This window comes from Antedon mediterranea, chromosome 4, assembly GCF_964355755.1.
Source record: "Antedon mediterranea chromosome 4, ecAntMedi1.1, whole genome shotgun sequence".
In the NCBI taxonomy this organism is placed as follows: Eukaryota; Metazoa; Echinodermata; class Crinoidea; order Comatulida; family Antedonidae; genus Antedon; species Antedon mediterranea.
The window spans coordinates 15,812,415-15,833,568 of NC_092673.1; the positions used below are offsets into that span (position 1 = coordinate 15,812,415).

Sequence of the window (21,154 nt, forward strand, 5' to 3'; positions counted from 1 at the left end):
TGTCTGCTTTTTTTTGTATTCCAAAATGTATTAAAGAAAGATTAAAAATTTTAAAAAATACAATAAAAAAAAATTTGTTACATTTTGCAGATGTGAAAAGGTATAAGATACCCTCTTTCAGGTATAAGATACCCTCTTTCAGGTATAAGATACCCTCTTTCAGTTATGAGATACCCTCTTTCAGGTATAAGATACCCTCTTTCAGGTATAAGATACCCTCTTTCAGGTATAAGATACCCTCTTTCAGGTATAAGATACCCTCTTTCAGGTATAAGATACCCTCTTTCAGGTATAAGATACCCTCTTTCAGGTATAAGATACCCTCTTTCAGGTATAAGATACCCTCTTTCAGGTATAAGATACCCTCTTTCCCCTCTATTTGTCAAGATGCATTATTCATTTGTCTTTGTGAAATATACTATAATAATTATTACTGTCTTTGAAGTAGGTGAAAGTACTTTGTTTTGGACCTATGAAATAGAAACTTCTTTTGAGTACCAATGCATGTCATGCTGATGTATATCGTTTTAGATTAAATGTTTAAAGATGTATTTTTTTTTTTTTTTTTTTGAATATGCCATTTTAATTTTACATAATAGTTATCCACAGTAATTTAAAGTAAAAAATAGTCAGATGGCTGCCAGCCAATGGGGTTTTAGTTCAATTTGACCATTTAATTTGTAATTTTATATGAGAAAACCCAACAGCGATGTAAACACTATAGTGTTTACATCGCTGTTGGGTTTGAATGAATAAAATAAAATACTTTAGTATTTGTCAAGGAATACTGTAAGTTCCTCTCAACTAACTAATTGAAATACAAGTCGAGAATTATCACACTGAATTCAACCCATATTTATTTGATCTCAAAGTACATTCAACAAGAAAATTGATCTTTCATCTTTATTGCTAGACTTGATTTCTTTTTCACTTTCCTGTGAAAGTTCATAGTTTATATAGCATACTGTCCACTATCAAGTCTGCTCATTTCTGCAACCATTAATATTTTCTGTCTGCTTCATCTTAACGGTAAATAAATTAGATGAATATTTAATTGTCAAAATCATGAATACTGTTTATTGCACAACAATCCTAATGATGAATACTAAACGTAATTAGACCATTTACATTCAATCATATTCCCAAAGGAGCACAACATTGAACATTCCTTACAGCATTTAGACGGCAAATAGGTACGCCAATTAAAATTGTTATTACCTGACAAGTTTATTTTTCTGTCAGACGATCAATAGATTCCTAAACAATGTTTTGCTTGATTAGTGTCGGCTTTGGTTGCATTCATGTGTAACTTGTAGAAAACTATCGCATTTAATATTGTCTGCTGTCCTGCATTACAGTCTGTATCCGATCACATCATTAAAGAAAATCCAGCACACATACCATTAACACAGTTACGTAGCAGGATCTCATCCTTATTGTACAAAAGCAGGTCTCTTAAGCGTGGTTCCCACTAGCGACGCAACGCAAGGACGTAACGCAACGCAAATTAATTGACCAATCACAAGCGATGGCTTATTCGCTTGTGATTGCTAACTGTCTATAACTTCGCTTGTCATTGGTTAAAACGCTTGCGTTGCGTTTACGTCCTTGCGTTACGTTCTAGTGGGAACCAAGCTTTACTCTCCTGATAGTTTCTTGCCACAGTCTGCCGTCTTTGCTATGCTATTTTAGATTGTTTATTTAGTACATTCAATAATTATGTTGATGATTTCATAGGATTTTCCACTATAAACTTAAGCTATACACTATCAACTTATGTGACAAAAAAATGTGTTTTGCCCATATATGGACATGATGTCATATTACTACCATATTTGGGCACACTTTGTTGGCAAACTAGTTTGATAATGTAGACAGAGCTTAATTAAAATAAGAATTGATGGATTTAAAAGGAAGAAGGCATTGGGGGCGGATGCAGAGGGTTTTGCTCTGCTTTGTTACAGCTAAAATAACAATTATGAACTACTTTTTTATATCTATTTTTTACAGACTATTAATATTATATGTTAGCGTTCCCCTATTTGAAAGTTATGGGTCCACTGCACTCCTGGGCATATACCCAAACATGATTGGCGAGTTACTGTTGAATTTGCAGTACAATTAGTGAGAAGAAAAAACAAAGAAAACATCACAACTGTGGGTACCTATCTGATTTCAATAAACGTGTACAATTAAAAACTAAATATAAAACTAGGCCACCACTCTAAAAGTCAGGCTAGATTATTTACATTGACTATGATTATTTTAAAAATGAAATTTAATCTAAATTTGTATTGTATATGAAGATATCTAAAAACTGAAATGTAATCTAAATGTTAAAACAACATGAAAAGTAGAATGATAATAGTAACCCAGTTTTAGTAAGTGTGTCAGAGATTCTGTATAACAGTCTGGTTAGAATGCATGCTTTTTTATCATCTGCAGTACCATTTTGTTCTCTTTTTTAATGGTAGAATGTTTTGTTAAGACTGTATGATGTAACGGTTTTCTTTAACATTTAAAAGATCCCGCAAGATTTACTGGAATAAGTTTCTTCTAATCCGCATTAAAATGGCGTAAGAAACTATAATCCAAACTGCCTAGTAGTCACAAGTCCAAACCATTAACAATATTGCACAAGAGCTATCAAAGGCTAACATGTTCGAATGATACAGTACAGTAAAATAAGTACAATATATCTGGCCTTTTTGTATTCAGATTGTTAGGCCTACAGTATCACTTGGGATTCTACCTTGCTTAATTGTCCGGAATAGATTGCTTAGATGGGAGAACACTATCTATAGTATTATCTGCGAAACTTTCTACTTGGTAATATATACAATGTCACTATTCATGTTGAAATCCAAGAGAAGCTTCTGAAATCATTAATCGTTGTTTTTTATATTTGACTGGTGTTGCAATTATTCACTTGTTTGACTACACGCCATAGATTTTTTTTTCAATGTTCCTCCCACGCAGGTATATGATTCCATGTCGTTTGCGGATTGGTGTGAAATATCGTAGGTTTTAGTAACTAGGTATACTTTTTAATAGCTAAATCCTTAATTGGCCAGTGCTATCGATATGTAATATTTGTTAAGGTTATCTAGTATATTAGCATTCTTCTTTAGGATTGTAATTGTTTACTACTGTGGAGTAGCTTTGCGTCATGATGTTGGGTAGACCTAATTGGTCAGATGTTTTGCCCTACTATCAGGCTATTGATCTGGAGGTCGTGGGTTCGTGTCTCACCCTAGAATTACTTGCGTATTCTCAATGTACTTAGTATACAGTACAAATTACGTCAGAGTAGAGCAAAAATCTGACCAAACATCCTTCTTTACTTTATAATAGTTCTCAAAAGTGTGAAGTATTCAAACCTGATCCATTTTATGTTGAAGACAAACTTCTCTGGAATTTTAAGGAGCAAGCTGCCAGAAAATAAACTGTAAACCCAACATAAAACGTGTACACCTGTTGCTGATACGTACTACATTCTCAAATAAACATACTTTAGATTGATATTTGAAGAATATAATAATTTATTATTTGTTGGCAATTACCCAAATGAAATTGTATGCGACATAACTTTAGAAGCATGTCTATGGACTTCGAGCATCTATTGCTAACGTTTAGAAGTATCTCTGTTTATATATGATGTTTTTTATGCTAATTTAAAATAACTTCTTAACTGGCTACCCGTCACAAATTTTTTTGGAGGGAAACCTCCAAATGTTATTACTTTCTGGGTTTTTGCCTCTTAATTTGTAACATTTAAATTGTTATTTTGTATACCTTAAAAGATAAGAAATAAATGTTATTATGAATGAATGAATATGATTTGAAATAGTTATTTGTATCTTGTATGTAAACATAATTGCATTTTTGTTCATGTATATTAGTAAAGAGGAACCATTGTAATCAAGGAAGTAGTAGGTACGTAATTTGTACGTAATATGTGCGTTTGTTATATCGAGTATGATGATTTCTTTTTTTATGAAATACTGTTTCAGGCTGTTGTTTGATTTTTTATTTTTTTGATTGCATAACAGGAGTATTTTGTTTCGGTGAATTGCAGTAGTCGGCTTAACTGTACAAAAGAACCTGATATCACCACCATTACTTCTTTTAACATGTCCATTTTTGAACATTTTAATTACTTTTCCTAATCTAAGCAACGTAACATACGCATGTTGTTATCCTTTTTATGCTGTTCTATATTTTGTGCATGGTATTATTTTAAATTGCTCTTTTCGTCCAAATCCCGTTCCACTCATTTTGCTTAACAATCTCCTCCGGAGAACAATTTCAGAGTTTGAATCAAGTTTAAATTTTCATCTCGTAAAAGTGCTAAGTCTCCTATGGTTTAATGCGCTTTACTTTACATTTACGTGTCTGTGAAATGTCATTACGCCGTGAAATAAATTGTGTACATTTTATATAAAAGGAGAACATTGTTAAATTTTCGGATTGAGTCGTCTTGCACAAATATACATAAACCCATTGTGCTGTTTAATAATTACATAGGCCTATAATATAATCATTGAAATAGCTTTCAGCCATTAAGTATAATTATCACCATTCAGTAAAAGCATACTGTACAATTTATCATGTAATGTAACAGTAGAAAGTAGTATGTTGAAGCATGAATTCAACTACTGTATACTTTCAAGTGATTGAGTAAGGAGACCTTATTCCACTTATCTTGCTAATCAACAGCCAATTGTTAGAGGCCGTAATCTACAGCCAAGTGCATTGCCTTAATAGAAGTGATGACGCTTCTCTGTATTTATCCGTATCATCTTAAGCTCTCTCTACACTATCAAACTTTACGTGACAACAAAATGTGACGTGCCCATGTATAGACATGATGATGTCATATCACTACCATATTTTTAAGCATATCACTACCATTTGGGCACATCACAATTTTTTGTCAAACTAGTTTGATAGTGTAGCTTTACTTCTGTTGACTACCGGTATACGTCTTTGCTGCTCGACTATTGATCTCTTCCGGTGGACGGATGGTCTGCTTTTAACTTTTTCAATAGTTTTTTTAGTTATTTGTTTATCTGAATTTTCTTAATCAATTTTTAAAGCATGAATCATACCATTTGGTGTTGCTAATCAACAACCAATTGTAGGCCTATGCCTAATTGTAGGCCTATGCCTAATCGTAGGTCTATGCCTAATCTACAGCCAAGTGCATTGCGTTAATCATCCGAATAACCAATTGTTAAAAACATGAGACAGACAATATTTTTTTTGGAAATTCATACAAATTTCAACTTTTGTTGCATGAGTATGAGTATAATATACCGATTAAAAAATATATACATATGGATCTGTACTGCGATGATTCATTTCTTTTTACTAAAGCTAAAACTAACGTTGTCTTGAACCGTCATTAGTTGGTTAGAATAAATATATTATCATGAATTAGATTACTTAAACTAATACTTAATGTTGTATATCTGTATTGCACCTGTTTTTCATAGAGTACATTGAATTATATCGGTGTCTTTGATTTATTTCCAAAGTTTTATTAAAATTCAAAATTTCTTCTCTATATCTGCCGACATATCATTCGTATTTACGAGTTTTGTTACTTTCATTCATTTTCTCCCATTTTTATTTTCATGTTTGCTTATAAAAACGATTTCTGTTTTCCAATAAGTTGCATTTCGTATGTAGCCTTTCTAACGTTGTGTTGTGAACTAGACTGCTAGATAATACAACTTTTTCGTGTTTAACTAGTTTTCTGTTTCAATGCATCTCATTTGATCTCCAATTTCTCTATTAGTATTAATATCATATACTGGTCGTAAACATTCTACGGAGCCATTATTTCAAAATCTAGTTCAATATGCAATTTAAGTTTAAATTTAATTTCCAAGTTTTATAACATCAATAAACCAATCACCAATATATCGAAATATCTTAAAACACTCATAAGGAAACTGATTAAATGGGCTAGTCGGTCAATGTTATTTATTGATGGTGTTCTGATACATCGAAATAATCAAAGTTTAAACCTTTTTTGTGAAGATTGAGTAGGCCTACATTTAATATTATGACGTCATAAGTAGGCCATCAAGTTGGCATAACCATGCACAGTTCTTCGTTTTTCTTCTTAAATAAAGAGTACAAGTTGTCGTAAAGACCAAATGTCTGTTTAAATTCTCAATTCTGTTTATTAAGTGACTGCATATTATTATGTTCGAGATTTTCTTCCCTTTTTGTCGTTAAAAGCTTGCATTCACATCTTCATTATTAAGAAAGTGCAATGACTATTAGCAAATTACATAATGTTGTTTTATGACAACAGGCCATTATATTTACATTTTAATGACATTATGACCCATAAATATAGATCATGTTAATCAAAACACTATGAATTGGTTTTAGCCCACTTCTCATATTCTGTGAATATTGAGATTGATATGTTATGAAGGAAGACATTCTGCACAAGATTATAGAAGTATTATGTTGGTTGAAAGTAAGCCACACGATCATTAAGCGCTGTTTGTTATTTTATGGAATGTTATATGCAAATACATACTCTTATGTATGTTGGTGTAAACATGTCATCAACAGAACATTGTTTATCTTATTTCATTTCACTTTTCTTCCTAATCCATTCATTATTAGGCATACAACAAAATTGATACCTGATTGAACTGCGTAGTTTTTTGTTTTTCACCAAAGTCACTTCTAACTATAGAGCGCCATCACAGTAAACTTTTAGCCAATAAGGAAAAAGACTATATCCAATGGCCATGCGCATAGGCGGTTGATTACTTTGTGACAACACGGGCTTGCATTTTCCTTAGTTATAATGTGAAAAGGAATATCAGTTATATATACATATTATTTTCATTTCATTGAAACTTTTACTTTAGAAAATCCTTCAAAGAGAGATTTAACGTATCGTGTTGTATTCTAACAGGTATTAGCCTTTGTTACTAAGAATGTTCATAGCAAAATAGTTTCTTAACTACGTCTCCTTCTCGATGCTTTAAAAATATCTTAACAAATGTTTGTTTAAATAAGAACTCTACGGAATCTTACTATAAATGACTTTACATTTATTATAACGGAAAGCTGTCACTTAAAGAATTATTTTAATCTATATAAACACATGTTTCTAAAAGGCCATTTCCAAGTTTTACCCTTCGGCTAAAAATCGATCTATAGTAAAATGTCTTGTGTCATAAACAATAAATATAAATTTTCAACTTATATCCAATTCATGATTTCAGGCCATTTGAAACGCACATTCTTTAGCATTGTTAGGCACTAATACATTATATTGTAAGGGAACCTTTTACTACATTTTCTAAATGATAATAATGCCTGTAGATTAATATCAGTACTGTCGTCGGCAGTGTATTTTTAATGAATACATCCGATCTATTATCTTTGATCCGATGTAACACAATATTTTTTTCTCACTTGCATGAAAAAGTATCAACAACGTTCTTACGTGCGCGTCTACTTCGTGTACTGGCGTCACTGACTGTTTTTTATTTATAGTGAATGCAATACGGATTTATTTGAATAATCTTATAGATAATTATGTTATTGTCCTAATCACGTTAATACAACAATATTAAAATACTGTTTCCAATATAATGATAATGTATTAAAGTGAAACCCAACCACTATAGCTAAGCCAGTACTCAATCGTGTAGCCATTGATATATCACTCTATTCTCTGCAATGATCTCAACATACACCATTATATATCCAGTGTCATAGGAAAATTCTGCAAAATAGGCTTATTTCAGGATATACCTATGATACAGGCGTCACGTGTGATACAGTAGCGAAAATCGTCTTCATGTATTGTAGGTTCATGTATATGCTATTCTGATCACGTGATTGTAAATTGATTTGTTTAATAGAATTATTGTTACCTATACGAGTTTTGTTTTTATCCTGTAATGTAACGAGAATATTTTCATGTCTTAAATTTCAGTTTTTCAAGAAGGCTGACAAACCTGATACATCAGGTTTTTATGTTCAACGTCGCTTTTTAAACCCATATCGATTGCATTTGATAGATTATATATATATTCATTGTCAAATAATAGTGTTGTCCACTTAAATAACATTGCATACAAGTAAACCGCTACTCCAATTGATCGTTTTGCAAATAAATAACTAGGTTGGCAATCACATTCTTTTCAATATTTAAAATCTCTTATGGACAGCAATGAAGTTTTATCAACATAATAAATTAGCTAATTATATAATATTGTACAACGAAACGTTCTCATTAGTGAGGTTTGTTTTAAAGTGTTCCAGCCAATAGGCCTAATAGTTAGGAATCACGCTTGAAGCTAATGCACATCTGTATACATTCACATATATATTATGTGATTATTAACATACACATGAAAAAAGTTCAAATAAATACGATAATGTTGTTCTTAATGTTCTCTATTATTAATCGTGTTTAGTGTTTATTTGGCTATTCGTAAAGCTAGGTTTAATCGTTCAAATTTTGATAAAAATTATACGTGCTTCTTTACGCGCGTTAACAAAATGATGTATCGGTATCATCTTATGGTTATACAGATGATATCGGAGCCTCAGCTGCAAGTTTCGTCCTTCTTAAAGAACAAAACCTATTAAACATGAGTTCATCCACCGCTGTAACTTGCTTCAAAAATTGTAAAAAAAAAAAGATCTCGATATGGATTTCTGGAAGTGATCTCCCTAAAAACGAAGATTTCAAATAACATTGATTTTTCTTTGAGTATAAAATTGGATATGGGTGACATTTCCGAGATGAATGTTCTTAGAAAAAGGTTCACTTTCAGTTTTTAAAATCCAATGATACAGCAGATTACTTGTAATCTTATATGCACCTGTTTCCAAAGCAACACATTGGACTTTTGGGGAAATATATTGAGGGTATTCAATTTATTGGCATGGGTTCGAAGTCGACTCGATAAAAGTATAATTTCCATTGGTCTGAAAGTGCTTTCTTTGAAGATTGGTGGCAGTATAACACGAGGGTTTTAGGGGCAGGTCACTTGACCGATTTCAACGTTGCAGACCACTTCACAATATAACAACAATAACGGTGATTTATATAATACTTTAATTGTTGCGTTTATGTAGTTTTGTATGTGTAGTTCTTTTCAGGTTATAAGGTTGGCTGATTTTGGAAGATAAATTATTTATTTACATGTTCACCAATATGAAATAAGGAGATTACTGTAGGTCCAGTGTAGCCTATAGTACAGTTTATCCATAGTGATTAATTTACTATTGGTAATCCTTGCCCTAAATACATAAAATAAAAAAAAACGTTCAAAATATTGTATATAATATAAAAATCTTTAACGGTGGATATTTGTATCTCAAATCTCTCAATAAGTATAAGTATTATATAATGATTGAAATGTCTGTAATGCCGTCTTAGGATTTATAACAAATTTAGATCGTAGGTTTAAAATTATGTATCTAACCTTTTGACTGGATGAACGCGGCGATTTTCATGGGTTTAAAAAAAATTTAAATGTCATATATTTTGTGCGCTTGGCTTGTAATAATTGGACATAAGTGACTACGCCACCATGATCACGATGATCATGGCATACATTTGTACAATTAGGCCTACGTTATATATCCGTAGAAATTGCTATAGATGCGTGCAATCAATACTGTACGTAATCGCGCTACGCATATACGTATCACGCTATATTCATATGAACAATTACGCTGCATAAAACCACGCTATGTATACGTAGCCTACAATCACCCTCATAACGCGTAATACGTAATCGAGCTACGCATACGTGCGTTGTGTGTCTTCGTGATGCATGCCGATTAATTGTCTTACTACTTTGAAACTGTCTACGAAGTAAATAGTTAAACTGAGATTATAGACAACACACTAAAGAGATTTCAAGCAAACTATTAAAAGGTTAGATTTAAGTGGTAAATCGAGATATTCATTTCCAAATTATCGCTGTAAACGTACATTGGTTAGTGTTATTGTTGATTAGCAATCACGAATCATTCTAAAAATGCCACAGATCATTGTCCGTTAGTAAGCAATACTTCTATGAATATATATGTATATATTAATGCATGTATTTAATTTGAAACTAATAGGTAATAGTATGTTTTTCAAATAAACTGCGGTGACATCAAAGAACCGAGATGCTGAACTCGCTCGTTGTACAAATATCGTTAGCAGACGACACAAGATTTCTTTGCACTTATTTGATGAATAGATACTGAATGTTTATAATGATAAGTTACTATGATTTTAATTTTAAAAGTGTGGTATTAAACATTAATCTGCGACATGTGTTAATTTAATACCAGATAAGTTTCAATCGCTAATATGAACTATTTACTCATCTGCCTGACGTCATGGCCGTTCATTGCAATCAAACAGTTAATGTAACCAAAATCAAAAGTTATGTAAACTTCGTAAATATCATTACTAAGTACGCCTACAATATCTAAACGATACATTTATGAATTTTAAAATTTAAACACGCCAAAGTACATCGTTTATTTCACCACCATGGAATCTCTGTAAACAATAATAATACATGTACGATACCGTACGCCAGCTTTAGGCCTAGGCCTACGTGTCAACAAAAGCCCTTGCAAATCATTAAGTATGTAAATTTATTAACCGAAAATGATCATCATAGAACTGTGTAAGATTGCACAGGTGATCGTGAATCTAACGGCTATTTGGCGTGACGTTTATGTGTCGTGCAGACGCGCTATCTTGATGATGTTCTCGAGTACATTCCCGCCAACCATTTGTACGTCATATAACCAGCACGTAAAAGAGTGCACCGCTGGTTTCGATGAAAGACATCTCTTAAAGTTTCTGATTAGCCGCGGATGATCAAGCTTTATTTGGTGTATGAATTAATTCATACGCACGATTCAAACATCACATTGTTTGAAATCTATTCGTATACTGTTTAATGACTGTAAGTTCTTCATGTTGGTTATGCGTACTGAAATTCAATGTATTTTGACTCGACGGTTTTAAAAGCATTTTCTATTAAAAATCGTTGTATGAGCTCAGACGCACAACGTCATTTAACCGTATAAAACAAAACCACACCAGTGACAAAAAGGTAAATAACAGTAATGTATTCCATTTATGATTTGGACTATTTAGTCAATATTAAAAACTACAAAGTTGAAAACGATTTTTCTAAAACTATTAAAAAAATTGTATGTATAATAATTAATTTTGTAAGTGAGAAACAAAATCCGAATACTGACAGTTCAATGGGTTCTAGGACACCTACCCCCTAGACAGTTACCCCCCGGATGTTTACCCCCTTATGACAACTACCCCCCGGACAACTACCCCCTTAGGACAACTACCCCCTTAGGATAACAACCCCCCGGACAACCACCCCCTTAGGATAACTACCCCCCGGATAACTACCCCCCGGGTAACTACCCCCGGTCAACTACCCCCTGGTCAACTACCACCCCCCCCCCCCCCCCCCAATCCAAAAGTAGACAAATATATAGGACCGGTTTCTGTAAAAATGAAATCATCTGTTTTTAACGGGTGTTTCGAAACTAGAGACCCGAGACCAGAGACCTGACACGAGACCCAATACGAAAAGGGAGACCTATATTTGGGTCTCCCTTTTCGTATATTAGGGTCTCCCTTTCGGTATAGTGTGGTCTCTCTTTTCGTATAGTGAGTCTCCCTTTTCTTATAGTGGGTCTCCCTTTTCGTATATTTGGATCTCCCATTTTGTATATTTGGGTCTCCCTTTTCGTATATTTGGGTCTCCCTTTTCGTATACAGTATTTAGGTCTCCCTTTTCGTATAGTGGGGTCTCCCTTTTCGTATAGTGGGGTCTCCCTTTTCGTACGTGGGTCTCCCTTTTCGTATATTTAGGTCTCTCTTTTCGTATTGGGTCTCGGGTCTCTGACTCCAAGTAGTTGTCCTACGGGGAGTATTGTGTCAGAGGTAGTTGTCCGCGGGGTAATTACCCGGGGGGGGGGGGTAATTGTCCGTGGGGTTGTTGTCCGGAGGGGGGGGTAATTGTTCCTAGGGGTAATTGTCCGGGGGGTAGTTTTCCAGGGGGTAGTTGTCCTAAGGGGGTTGTTGTCCTAAGGGGGTAGTTGTCCGGGGGGTATTTGTCCGGGGGGTAGTTGTCCTAAAGGGGTAGTTGTCCTAAGGGGGTAGTGGTCCAGGTGGTGGTTGTCCGGGGGGTAGTTTTCCGGGGGGTAAATGTCCAGGGGGTGAATATCCGGATACGGTTCAATGACACAACTGAATAAAACAAAATCACAATTCACACGGGAAAAGGTTACATGTAATTTGTACTGTATTGTATTAACAGTAATTAAAAAGCAGATGACTTATAATTAAATTGTTAACAGTGCACTATTTCCTTGACTTATATCACAGACAAATATTAGTATTAACATCACTTAAAGGTGCACTATTACCATGTCTTACATACAAATAAGTATTAACATCACTGGAAGGTGCACTATTACCATGTCTTACATCATAGACAAATAAGTATTAACATCACTTAAAGGCGCACTATTACCATGTCTTATCATCACAGACAAATAAGTATTAACATTACTTAAAGGTGCACTATTACCATGTCTTACATCACAGACAAATAAGTATTAACATCACTTAAAGGCGCACTATTACCATGTCTTATCATCACAGACAAATAAGTATTAACATCACTTAAAGGTGCACTATTACCATGTCTTACATCATAGATAAATAAGTATTAACATTACTTAAAGGTGCACTATTACCATGTCTTACATAGTCAAATAAGTATTAACATCACTTAAAGGTGCACTATTACCATGTCTTACATCATAGACAAATAAGTATTAACATCACTTAAAGGCGCACTATTACCATGTCTTATCATCACAGACAAATAAGTATTAACATCACTTAAAGGTGCACTATTACCATGTCTTACATCATAGACAAATAAGTATTAACATCACTTAAAGGTGCACTATTACCTTGTCTTACATAGACAAATAAGTATTAACATCACTTAAAGGTGCACTATTACCATGTCTTACATCATAGACAAATAAGTATTAACATCACTTAAAGGCGCACTATTACCATGTCTTACATCACAGACAAATAAGTATTAACATCACTTAAAGGTGCACTATTACCATGTCTTACATCATAGACAAATAAGTATTAACATCACTTAAAGGTGCACTATTACCATGTCTTATCATCACAGACAAATAAGTATTAACATCACTTAAAGGTGCACTATTACCATGTCTTACATCATAGACAAATAAGTATTAACATCACTTAAAGGTGCACTATTACCTTGTCTTACATAGACAAATAAGTATTAACATCACTTAAAGGTGCACTATTACCATGTCTTACATCATAGACAAATAAGTATTAACATCACTTAAAGGTGCACTATTACCTTGTCTTACATCATAGACAAATAAGTATTAACATCACTTAAAGGTGCACTATTACCATGTGCACTATTACCACATATTAACATCAGAAATAACTTATCGGTTAAAATGACTATATTACTTGCTGTAAAAACAGTAAATGACTTATAAATTCATTTAGTTCTCTTTTATTTATTTCCAACTTCATATTCATTAGAAACATGAATTAGGCCCTACACATTTTAAGTATTAAAGTCACTTACTAGTGTAACCCAGGCTACAAAAGTAGGCCAGTCAAAGAAGATGAAGGGTAACCCAGGCCACAAAAGTGTGCCAGTCAAAGAAGATGAAGGGTAACCCAGGCCACAAAAGTGTGCCAGTCTAAGAAGATGAAGGGTAACCCAGGCCACAAAAGTGTGCCAGTCTAAGAAGATGAAGGGTAACCCAGGCCACAAAAGTGTGCCAGTCTAAGAAGATGAAGGGTAACCCAGGCCACAAAAGTGTGCCAGTCAAAGAAGATGAAGGGTAACCCAGGCCACAAAAGTGTGCCAGTCAAAGAAGATGAAGGGTAACCCAGGCCACAAAAGTGTGCCAGTCTAAGAAGATGAAGGGTAACCCAGGCCACAAAAGTGTGCCAGTCCAAGAAGATGAAGGGTAACCCAGGCCACAAAAGTGTGCCAGTCTAAGAAGATGAAGGGTAACCCAGGCCACAAAAGTGTGCCAGTCTAAGAAGATGAAGGGTAACCCAGGCCACAAAAGTGTGCCAGTCTAAGAAGATGAAGGGTAACCCAGGCCACAAAAGTGTGCCAGTCAAAGAAGATGAAGGGTAACCCAGGCCACAAAAGTGTGCCAGTCAAAGAAGATGAAGGGTAACCCAGGCCACAAAAGTGTGCCAGTCTAAGAAGATGAAGGGTAACCCAGGCCACAAAAGTGTGCCAGTCTAAGAAGATGAAGGGTAACCCAGGCCACAAAAGTGTGCCAGTCTAAGAAGATGAAGGGTAACCCAGGCCACAAAAGTGTGCCAGTCTAAGAAGATGAAGGGTAACCCAGGCCACAAAAGTGTGCCAGTCTAAGAAGATGAAGGGTAACCCAGGCCACAAAAGTGTGCCAGTCTAAGAAGATGAAGGGTAACCCAGGCCACAAAAGTGTGCCAGTCAAAGAAGATGAAGGGTAACCCAGGCTACAAAAGTGTGCCAGTCCAAGAAGATGAAGGGTAACCCAGGCCACAAAAGTGTGCCAGTCTAAGAAGATGAAGGGTAACCCAGGCCACAAAAGTGTGCCAGTCTAAGAAGATGAAGGGTAACCCAGGCCACAAAAGTGTGCCAGTCTAAGAAGATGAAGGGTAACCCAGGCCACAAAAGTGTGCCAGTCTAAGAAGATGAAGGGTAACCCAGGCCACAAAAGTGTGCCAGTCTAAGAAGATGAAGGGTAACCCAGGCCACAAAAGTGTGCCAGTCAAAGAAGATGAAGGGTAACCCAGGCTACAAAAGTGTGCCAGTCCAAGAAGATGAAGGGTAACCCAGGCCACAAAAGTGTGCCAGTCTAAGAAGATGAAGGGTAACCCAGGCCACAAAAGTGTGCCAGTCTAAGAAGATGAAGGGTAACCCAGGCCACAAAAGTGTGCCAGTCTAAGAAGATGAAGGGTAACCCAGGCCACAAAAGTGTGCCAGTCTAAGAAGATGAAGGGTAACCCAGGCCACAAAAGTGTGCCAGTCTAAGAAGATGAAGGGTAACCCAGGCCACAAAAGTGTGCCAGTCAAAGAAGATGAAGGGTAACCCAGGCTACAAAAGTGTGCCAGTCTAAGAAGATGAAGGGTAACCCAGGCCACAAAAGTGTGCCAGTCCAAGGAAATTGCAACATTTACACATTCCTACTTCCTTACAAACAAACAAAGTACTGACCAACATACTTTAAGTATGAGCTAATTATTTTAAGGATAAACTATTAGCTGATCAAACTCCAAATAAGGAAATAGGGCCACCATCATCTACCATTAGATAATGGTCCAGGAATGTATTTCGGAACAACAGGGTGGGGCCAAGATATATAAAAAAGACTGCAGAGTTGGGAAAAATCACAACTCAACTCTAAATCTATTGAGAGCAGTCAGGTCCTCCCTGATACTTTTTGTACGTTCTGAAAGAAGTTGTATTTACACTTATTCCTTGCTCAACAAATTCAGGTAAGATAACCAACATAAACTTATTATTTTGTAGCGTAAGTAACATAGCTAAGTCCTTTAGTTGTACTTGTTAACTACATATAGGATACTACTTTTATGTTTATCATTGCTCGTTGTCCAGCAATGAATTTATTATCTTAGATACAACTTGATATATTGTAAATATGTACTATATGTTTGACCACCTTATATCGTATTGATTGTATGTTTATATGTAAGTTAGAGTGTAGTAATAAGACCCTGTCATTATATACTCACTAGGCTATGATTTATTAGCTAATCCTAAATTATCCTTGAATGAAGCCTCCTGTATAGAGAATTCTGTAGTTATAGGAATTAAATACAAAAAGGCTACCGTAGTACACAACTCAACTCTAAATCTATTGAGAGCAGTCAGGTCCTCCCTGATACTTTTTGTACGTTCTGAAAGAAGTTTTATTTACACTTATTCCTTGTTCAACAAATTCAGGTTGAGGGAAGATTGCCCAAGTTGGATTCTGTGTGTAAAGTCCACAGCCAGACGAGGGAATCGGTGGAGTGTATAAGCATCAAACTTCGAACGGGTTTACCACACCAAAAAGGGGACAAGCTCGACCACTGCCAGTTGTCAACAAACTTAAGTTTGACTTGTTATCTAAATCTTTAAGCATACTTAATTATAAGTCGCATATTGTATAATTTGTATTACGATTTAGAATAATAACACATCTACTATAAGCCAACTATTGTGTACTCTTTTATTTATTATCTATGTGTGTCTAGTGCCGCTGCCCCAATCAACTCGAACCCCGCTCACCTCAACCCTAAGTCGATAATCGTTTGTGTTGTGTGTAGAGCGGTTACATAAAAACTGGCGCCCAATGTGGGGCTTGAAAAGGCACTAGTCAGATAATAAATTTATAATTATATACCTACTATATTGCATATTTTTATCATTGTATTATATTTCATGCTTTTCAATTTTACTTTATAATATTTTTGTACCCTTATATATCTAATTATTGTTTTATAATTTGTAATATTTGATCGTAATTTCACTTATTTTAATTTACAATTGTAACTTCTTATTTTGTATACCATGGATATATATGACTGGTGTATTAAACATAAGGTCGATCCTAATCATGCTATTGCATTAAGGGGTGTATTGAAGGCCAATTATAGTCACGATAGAATACCTAATGCATTCAAAGAAATAGATCGATCCCAGGTTGTTGAAGTTATAGATGAAACAGATATCACTTTTCAATTACTACTTTCGTTTTCCAAACCTGTAGTAGATCTAAATATCCCCACAACCATTGACCACACAGATAACGAAACCTGGACTATTATAACATGGGATGGGAAAACCCCAGAAAAGGACACCCATATCCTACCCACAGATTTCCAGGGACAACTACAAAAATTTCTCTTAGAACATGGGAAAACCCTGAACGATCTTAGGCTAGACTCCATCCCCTCCGACACCAAAGAAGTAGTAGTAAAACACCTAATAGGCAACAACGTGCCCCGTACGGCCGGTGTTCGTCGGTTACGACAGTTTTCGGGACGGGTGCCAATCCCTTCAAATGAGGTAGACTTTGAGACTTGGTCTCAACTAGTCCAACAACTTTTAAGGGATGATAGCTTATCACAGGCTGAACAAAAGAGCATCTTAAGTCAAAGTCTCTTTCCTCCAGCACTTAATATCCTAAATAAAGTGACTGATAAATCAACTGCTAGGGAATGCCATGATGTACTTAATGAGGTCTATGGTTTGGCAGTGGATGCAGATGACCTCTATACTCTATTTAGGGAGACATATCAGTCGGAAGGGGAACTGCCCTCTAAATTTTTAATGCGCCTAGATGAAAATCTAACTAGGGCAACAAAGGCTGGGGCAGTTGGGGTAGCAAAGGCTGACCATATGAGACTAGCTCAATTTGTCCGTGGGCTAGTATATGACGAGATGCTATCATCTACATTAAACCTGAAACAACGCAAATCAAATCCCCCTACTTATTTAACACTGATTAAAGAAGTTAGAAGTGAGGAAATTAATAGTAGGGCTAGGGCAGAAAAGCGAACACCTAAGGCAGTTAGTGCCAAGGCTGCGTTATGTAGCTATGAAGCCCTTAGTCATGAGGTAGAAGTTCTTAGAACTGAGCTACATCACCTCAAATCAACACCAAGCCCACCAGAGTCCACTCCTAACCCAAAAACGCGTTCTTCACCTGCGCCAAACACTAGGCCTAAAATATGTTATAATTGTGGCGAGGATGGGCACCACATGAGGGGTTGTCCCAACCCAACTAATGCCACATTAGTACAGCAGAAATTGGTCAAACGGTTTAATCAGGCGGGAAACGGCAGAGGGCATCCGGGAAGAAGGGACAACGGTCTGCCCCATCAGTAAAAAGGTCCCAACAAAAGAGAAAGGGAAACACTGGAACAAAAACATCCAATAATTTACTCCATAGTGCAATATCACAAACTAATAATCTTATAGGCGACCCTAGTGTCGTAACAATAATTGTTGACGGTCATATATGTAATGCAATGTTAGATACAGGCTCGCAGGTTACATGTATCAGTGAAGATTTTTATAAAGATAAATTAAGGGATAAGCCTATATACCCATTAACCGATTTAATAGTAACTGGTGCTGGCGGTCAGAACGTACCTTATCTAGGTTATATAGAGGTCAATTTAACGTTTCCTAAAGTCCAGACGGGCTATACTAAACAATTCCCAACATTAGCTTTAGTGTGCCCCAAATTAGGGAAGGGACTGTCTATGTTAATGGGCACCAACACCAGTATAGTTCGGGATCTGGCCACTGGCTGGACAAATACTAAGAAAAAGGGAAGGAAAGTAGGCCCCATACACTCTGCTTGGGCTGAAGTGTATAAAGAGGATAAGGCTAAGAAAGATAAACTAGGCCCCGTTAAAATATGTTCTCCTATGACAATACCTAGAGGAAAAATAGTAGAGGTAGAATGTGTTATAAAGAACACAGTACACCCTAACTTAGATGTGTTAATTGAAGCATCCCCGGATACCCCACTTCCTGGAGGGCTTTTAATCACACCCTTAATAGTCAAGTTAGAACATATGGGCCCAGTTAAACTTAGAGTTCCTTTGTCAAATTCTAGTAAAGAAATTAGGCTAAATAGAAACTTTAAGATTGCCACTGCTTTCATCCCCCAGTCTATAACGCATCACAGTCCGGAAGTTCACTGTAACTCAAGTACGGCCTCAAACAATTTTAATTTTGATAGCTCGCCAATTTCACATATAGATAAGGCGAAATTTATTAATTTACTTAATAATCATCCGAATGTTTTTTCAAAGAATGATTTAGATATAGGGAGAACTTCGGCTGTAAAACATAAAATACACCTAACTAATGACACCCCATTCCGTCAACCTTGTAGGAGGATACCCCCATCTGATTTCAATGATGCTAGGGACCACATTCAAGATTTATTAAGGAAGAACATCATTAGAGAGTCCGAAAGCCAGTATAGTTCTCCTATAGTATTAGTCAGGAAAAAGAAGACTAACGAAATTCGATTATGTATAGATTACAGACTTCTAAATTCTAGGACGGTTAGGGACCAATACAACGTCCCCAACATTGAAGATGCCCTTACAACCTTACGTGGTGCCAAATGGTTCTCATGTCTTGACCTCAAATCAGGCTATTACAAAATTGAAATGGCTGAGGAGGATAAAGCAAAAACTGCATTTTGGTGCCCATTGGGATTCTATGAATTTAACCGAATGCCCCAAGGGATCACTAATGCCCCCGCCACCTTCCAGCGACTAATGGAGAAGTGCATGGGGGAGTTAACATTCTCCGACGTTCTAGTTTATTTAGATGACTTACTAGTTTTTTCAACCACACTAGACGAACACCTAGCTAAGTTAGACAAAGTATTATCTAGGCTTGAAGAGTATGGCTTGAAACTAAATCCAGACAAGTGCAATTTTGCCCAAACTTCCATTAAGTGCTTGGGCCATGTCATTTCAGAGGATGGGGTAAGCACTGACCCAGATAAGGTAGAGGCTGTCAAATCTTGGCCCCGCCCCTCAAATGTAAAAGAATTGAAATCATTTCTAGGTTTTGCTGGTTATTATCGACGATTTATACAGCATTATAGCCATATTGCCAAACCATTAAACCAACTTATGACTAAGTATGACCCAATACGTAAACGAGGTAAAACGTTCAAAAAACCTAAATCCAATACTCCCTCAGAAAGGCGCCCTAGTCCTAATACCCCATTTGGTACTAACTGGTCCGAATCATGTCAGGTGGCATTTGATGTACTAATAGATAAATTGTCTTCAGCCCCTATATTAGGATTCGCAGACTACAATTCACCATTTATTCTACATACCGACGCTAGCACAAGCGGGTTAGGTGCAGCCCTATATCAAGAGATAAATGGGATAAAGAGGGTAATTGCCTATGCTAGTCGTGGGTTATCCAAAAGTGAAGCCAATTATCCTGCTCATAAATTAGAGTTTCTTGCCCTAAAATGGGCGGTGACTGAGACATTTACTGACTATCTTTATGGTCAACGATTTGTAATTTACACCGATAATAACCCCTTAACGTACGTGTTGACGACAGCTAAGCTTGACGCTACAGGACAAAGGTGGCTTGCCGCCCTGGTCAATTACAACTTTGATATTAAATACAAAGCAGGTAGAAACAATCAAGATGCAGACGGTCTTAGTCGTCGCCCACATGACCCCCCTTCCAATGACTTTGAATACGAACAATATCAAGAGAAAGCTGACGAAGTGTTAGGTAGAGTAAAATTTTCATCCTGTTCGTTCACAGCAGTCTGTAATGCTAAAATAGTTAAAAAGTCTACTATACCTAATGATACAACACCCTTAGTTGAGTCAGTTAGTGATTCTCCTGATGCAATCCCCGCCATCTATGATAACCCTATTAGGCCTATAGATGGGCAGTCAACCTTGCCTAATGTTACTGCAGCGGAGTGGGTAGAGCATCAACAACAAGACCCTAATATAAAACCTATTTTTAAATTTGTATATAACAAACGGAAACCTACACAAGATGAACTCACAAAATTACCCGAGGAAACTAGGCTACTCCTGAGACAGTTTGATAAATTATTGGTAAAAGATAATATTCTATACCGCCAATTTGTAAATAATATCGGAGCTATGCAATTGCAATTAGTACTTCCAACCGCTTATAGAGATAAAGCATTTACTGGCTTACATGATGACATTGGTCACCCTGGGATGGAACGGACCTTGGATCTTGCCCGATCCAGATTTTATTGGCCTCGTATGTCCTCCCAAATTGAAGATAAATGTAGGTGTTGTGAACGATGTGTCCGAAGAAAGGCCCGTGCTACCAAAGCAGCCCCCCTAGTTAGTGTCAGAACCACCATGCCTATGGAATTAATGTGTATTGACTTTCTGTCTATAGAACCTGATTCTAAGGATACTAGAAATGTATTAGTTGTGACTGACCATTTCACTAGATATGCTAT

At 35.9% G+C, this 21,154-nt stretch overlaps 2 protein-coding genes across 2 annotated transcripts in view; both read left to right on the plus strand.

The window, feature by feature from the left end:
* LOC140046778 (alpha-L-iduronidase-like) overlaps window positions 1–21,154 on the plus strand; it is a 98,079-nt gene that overhangs the window by 69,795 nt on the left and 7,130 nt on the right. The gene's annotated exons all lie outside the window — the stretch shown is intronic.
* Window positions 16,708–18,027, plus strand: LOC140047595 (paraneoplastic antigen Ma2 homolog). The gene has a single exon (XM_072092631.1). The coding sequence runs from the start codon at window positions 16,708–16,710 to the stop codon at window positions 18,025–18,027; it is 1,320 nt and encodes a 439-aa protein (XP_071948732.1).

Excerpts from the sequence above, each read along its gene's own strand:
- LOC140047595 (XM_072092631.1), top strand. The coding sequence starts at position 16,708 with ATGGATATATATGACTGGTGTATTAAACATAAGGTCGATCCTAATCAT.